This window comes from Penaeus chinensis, chromosome 34 (genome assembly GCF_019202785.1).
Source record: "Penaeus chinensis breed Huanghai No. 1 chromosome 34, ASM1920278v2, whole genome shotgun sequence".
Classification (NCBI taxonomy): Eukaryota; Metazoa; Arthropoda; class Malacostraca; order Decapoda; family Penaeidae; genus Penaeus; species Penaeus chinensis.
The window spans coordinates 4098685-4103684 of record NC_061852.1 but is presented as its reverse complement, the minus strand read 5'-3'; the positions used below and the strand labels follow the sequence as shown (position 1 = coordinate 4103684).

Sequence of the window (5000 nt, the reverse complement as noted above, 5' to 3'; positions counted from 1 at the left end):
AACCTTTAATTCTCTTCCTCTATCTCTCTCTTTCCTTTCTCCTTTTCCTTCCTCTGTCGTTGCTGTAAAGCTAATTGTAATAGCTTCATTCTTGTTTTTATGACTTCTATTCCTTTACCTTATTTTCCTTGTCTCTCTCTCTCTCTTTCTCTTTCGCTTTCTCTTTCTCTTTCTCTCTCTCTCCCTCCCCCCCCCCCCCTTCTCTCTCTCTCTTTCTCTTTCTCTTTCTCTTTCTCTCTCTCGCTCTCTCTCTCTCTCTCTCAATCACTCACTCACTTGAACACCTATATGATCACTCACACGCACACAAACATAATGTATATCTGTTGTGCAACAGTGCATCTTGGCAATTTTCGGTTGGTCTTGTCTTCCCTTAAAATTACATCATATTTAGTATCTGAATGTTACCTGAACTGATATAAACTAAGCACCTTTATTTAGGAAAAGATATTAGATGTGCTCTATTAAAGGATTCTTACTACAATAAATTTCTTCTTCATGAAAAATGTAATATTTATTCAATGCTCAACTCTACAATGTTCAAGACATGTACATACAAAACACTCGTCATAATAATGATAATCACAATGAAAATTCCAATAGCAATAATAATATAATAAATCTCCCCACTAGTTCTACGACCCCTCGCGATGTTATTTCTTCTTCGCCGCCTTTGGCTTGAACCGGTCGAGGACGGTAGGCTGCTCCTTCTGCTCCTGGTCTGGCTTGTCCTTGAAATACTCCTTCCCCAGCCCCGCCTCTGCCTGCTGCCAGAGTGCCGTCTTCAGGTACCCGCGTTGGGCGTCCTCTCGGATCTTCTGCTTGCGCTTGAACATGGTGGCTGACCCGCTCTTGCCCTTCATGCGGTACCGTGGCCTCGGGTCGATCTTTGGGGCTCGAACGTGCAGCAGGGTCTTCTTGGCTTCTATCCTCTCTTGCAGCGTTGGTGTGTCGACCTGCATTAGGCATTGAGAAAAAATGGCGGGGTTCAAAATAGGAGGAGATTATGATGGTTAGGAAATGAGAGAGGAAGGGGGAAAGGCAGACAAAGGAAGAAGGAAAGGGAGAAAGAAAGGGAGAGGAAGAGGGGAAGGGGAAGGGGAAGGGGAAGGGGAAGGGGAAGGGAAAGGGAGGGAAAGGGAAAGAGAAAGGGGGGGAAGGGAAAGAGAAAGGGGGGGAAGGGAAAGAGAAAGGGGGGGAGGGAAAGGGAAAGAAAGGGGGGAGAGAAGGAAAGGGAAAGAGAAAGGGGGGAGAGAGGGAAAGGAAAAGAGAAAGGAAAAGAGAAAAAGAAAGAGAAAGGGGGAGAGGGAAAGGGAAAGGGAGAGGGAAAGAGAAAGGGGGGAGAGAGGGCAAGGGAAAGAGAAAGGGGGGGAGATAAGGAAAAAGAAAGAGAAATGGGGGAGATAGGGAAAAAGAAAGAGAAAGGGGGGAGAGAGGGAAAGGGAAAGAGAAAGGGGGGGAGAGGGAAAGGGAAAGAGAAAGGGAAAGAGAAAGGGGGGAGAGAGGGAAAGGGAAAGATAAAGGGGAGAGAGAGGAAAAGTGAAAGAGAAAGGGGGGAGAGGGAAAGGGAAAGAGAAAGGGGGGAGAGAGGGAAAGGGAAAGAGAAATGGGGGAAAGAGGGAAAGGGAAAGATAAAGGGCAGAGAGAGGAAAAGTGAAAGAGAAAGGGGGGGAGGGGGAATGGGAAAGAGAAAGGGGGGATAGAGGGAAAGAGAAAGAGAAAAGGGGGGAGAGGGAAAGGGAGAGAGAAGGGGGAGAGGGAAAGTGAAAAAGAAAGGGGGGGGAGAGGGAAAGGGAAAGAGAAAGGGGGGATAGAGGGAAAGAGAAAGAGAAAGGGGGGGAGAGGGAGAAAGGCAGACAAAGGAAGAAGGAAAGGGAGAAAGAAAGGGAGAGGAAGAGGGGAAGGGAAAGGGAAAGGGAAAGGGAGGGAAAGGGAAAGAGAAAGGGGGGAGAGGGAAAGGGAAAGAGAAGGGGGAGAGAGGGAAATGGAAAGAGAAAGGGGGGGAGGGAAAAGGAAAGAGAAAGGGGGGATAGAGGGAAAGAGAAAGAGAAAGGGGGGGAGAGGGAAAGGGAGAGAGAAAGGGGGAGAGGGAAAGTGAAAAAGAAAGGGGGGGAGAGGGAAAGGGAAAGAGAAAGGGGGGAGAGAGGGAAAGGGAAAGAGAAAGGGGGGGAGAGGGAAAGGGAGAGAGAAAGGGGGAAAGAGGGAAAGTGAAAGAGAAAGAGGGGAGAGAGGGAAAGTGAAAGAGAAAAGGGGGGGAAGGGGAGAGGGAAAGAGAAGGGGGGGAGAGAGGGAAAGGGAAAGAGAAAGGGGGGAGGGGGAAAGGGAGAGAGAAAGGGGGGAGAGAGGGAAAGGGAAAGATAAGGGGGGGAGGGAAAGGGAAAGATAAGGGGGGGAGGGAAAGGGAAAGAGAAAGGGGGGAGAGAGGGAAAGAGAAAGAGAAAGGGGGGGGGAGGGAAAGGGAGAGAGAAAGGGGGGAGAGAGGGAAAGGGAAAGATAAGGGGGGGAGAGAGGGAAAGAGAAAGAGAAAGGGGGGAGAGAGGAAAGGGAAAGAGAAAGGGGGAGAGAGGGAAGGGAAAGAGAAGGGGGGGGGGGGGGAAAGGGAAAGAGAAAGGGGGGAAGGAGAAGGAAAGGGAAAGGGGAGGAAGGGAGAGGGAGAGAGAGGGGGAGAGGGAGGGAGGGAGGGAGAGGGGGAGAGGGAGGGAGGGAGAGAGGGACAGAGGAAGCGAGAGAGGGAGAGAGGGAGAGAGGGAGAGAGGGGGGGGGGGGAGAGGGGGGAGGGGGGGAGGAAGAGAGAGAGAGAGAGAGAGAGAGAGAGAGAGAGGAGAGAGAGAGAGAGAGAGAGAGAGAGAGAGAGAGAGAGAGAGAGAGAGAGAGAGAGAGAGAGAGAGAGGGGGGGGGGTGAGGGAGAGAGAGAGGGGGGGGGAGGGAGGGAGAGGGAGAGAGGGAGAGAGAGAGAGAGAGAGAGAGAGAGAGAGAGAGAGAGAGAGAGAGAGAGAGAGAGAGAGAGAGAGAGAGAGAGAGAGAGAGAGAGAGAGAGAGAGAGAGAGGGGAGGGGGAGGGGGAGGGGGAGGGGGAGGGAGAGGGGGAGAGGGAGAGAGGGAGAGAGAGAGGGAAAGCAAAAGGGAAAACAAAAAGAGAAGGGGAAGGAGAAGGAAAAAACAAAAGGGGAAGATAAGAACTGTCAAGATCTAAGACTTAAATCAATACAGAAAATAATACTATAAAAAAATCAATAGTTACAACGCATCATTTCCTCTTACTAAAATAGAAAATTTTTTAAGACTCCACCTTACATAAACTCCAAGCTCACACGACAAACCAACTGGGCATCGAAACAGCAACAACATTGACCCAGGTACAAGATCCGTACCTGGCAGATGGACATGGGGTCGAGCGTGATGAGGTCCGAGGGCACCTTGGATAAGAGGGACTTGACCTCAGCCTCCCGACGACCTGATGTGCTGATGTAAGGATTGGCTTCCAGAGCATCGTAGTTTGGTTCTCCGGCACCTGAATGGGAGTATGATCAGAATATAGTGTGAATGTTGAAGGCATACGTGAATAAAGGTTATGATCTGAAATGCTTTGTTTGGAATCATCCCCTCTTCATTAAACCAAAAAATTTCTAAAACTGCAGTAAATAAAGATTACAATAAATACAATACAATAAATAATGTCTTAGAATATGGCATACTTTCCAATCCTAAGGTAAAAAAAAAAAAAAAAAAAAATATTGAATTTCCAAGATTAAGAGTTAATATTAGTTGTTCATTTTTTAAATTTACCCTTTTAACAAAAAATAGACAATTGAATAGAAAGTTTTTTTTTTCTTTTTTTACAAACCTGGAATGATGAGGCTTGAAAAGCCATTGTAGGTAGAGATACCAAGCACGTCCTCATAGGGACAGAACTGCATCCCATGAATGGTGTTCCCACCCTTGTGTTGCATGTATGGTTTTTTGCATCCTCCATCTACAACGTTTCTGAAGACCTAGGGAGAAAAATGTGCAACTTGTAAAAAAAAATTTTTTTTTTTTTTTTTAATAATTCTTGTGTTCACCCTGTCATTACTGTTAATAGTTTACTATCATCTATGCTATACATATGTGAAATATTCAAAATTAAAGGGAAATGCATAAAAAAGAAAAAAACATTCCAAAAAATACTGAAATACTAGAATGCACAAACATTAGCCTAAAATCTAACTTCTTCTATGAACAGTCTAATGAGATGCAAGTATATGACAAAGAAGACATGTTTGTAGCAACCAAATAACAGCTGATATTAACCTTGTAACTTGCAAAGTGACTGTGGGTAATTTAACTTCTGGAATCTACTCTCTTTACCCAATGCCGATGGGTATGGCATGTACAATAATACCATGCCCAATGTGAGTTTACTTTATCAATTGTTTTTAAACACAGATGGCTACACTTGTACTAAATAACCAATGACCCAATTACGAGTACTACCTTTTCTTTGATTTTCAAAAATATTTTACATTATCTCACATTGCTGTTACTTATGTCAAAAATGTATATAATAAAACTAATACCACCAACATTGAGCTATCAACCACAAAATTCAGAATCTCCATTATGTTAACGAAATACACCAACCCAATTAACCCACTCAGAAATTTAAAATGTGTAGACATACATTTCCCTAATGAACTGCCTGTCTGAAATAAGCAACCACAAATAAACTACCTTAAATAATCACGATACAAAACCATAAAATTCAGATCAGATTCAGATTCAGATTCGGGAGGGGGGGGTTGATGCAGTCTGACCTGCCACTTGGATAACTCACCTCAACCACATTCCCCATTGACATGGCCAGCAAGCCCTTTTGGGAGAAAGAAAGGTGTGAGGCTCCTGCGTTAATGTAGTAGGACTTGAGGCACTCGCCAAGATTGCGTACATCCCAGATCTTCAGCTGCCGATCTACTCCTGCTGTGGCCATGTATCTGTGGAAGAAGAAAGGGAGCTTAAAGTACA

General features: G+C 45.6%; 1 protein-coding gene across 1 annotated transcript in view; it reads right to left on the bottom strand.

Moving 5' to 3' along the window:
• Nucleotides 1–492: 492 nt before the first annotated feature.
• LOC125043612 (WD repeat-containing protein 46-like) overlaps nt 493–5000 on the bottom strand; it is a 12072-nt gene continuing 7564 nt past the window's right edge. The window contains exons 7-10 of the mRNA XM_047639845.1: nt 4813–4969; nt 3844–3991; nt 3371–3510; nt 493–956 (exon numbers count right to left, since the gene is read on the bottom strand). Coding sequence (XP_047495801.1) covers nt 654–956; nt 3371–3510; nt 3844–3991; nt 4813–4969 — 748 coding nt within the window. The 3' untranslated portion in view covers nt 493–653. The remainder of the gene's footprint in view (nt 957–3370; nt 3511–3843; nt 3992–4812; nt 4970–5000) is intronic.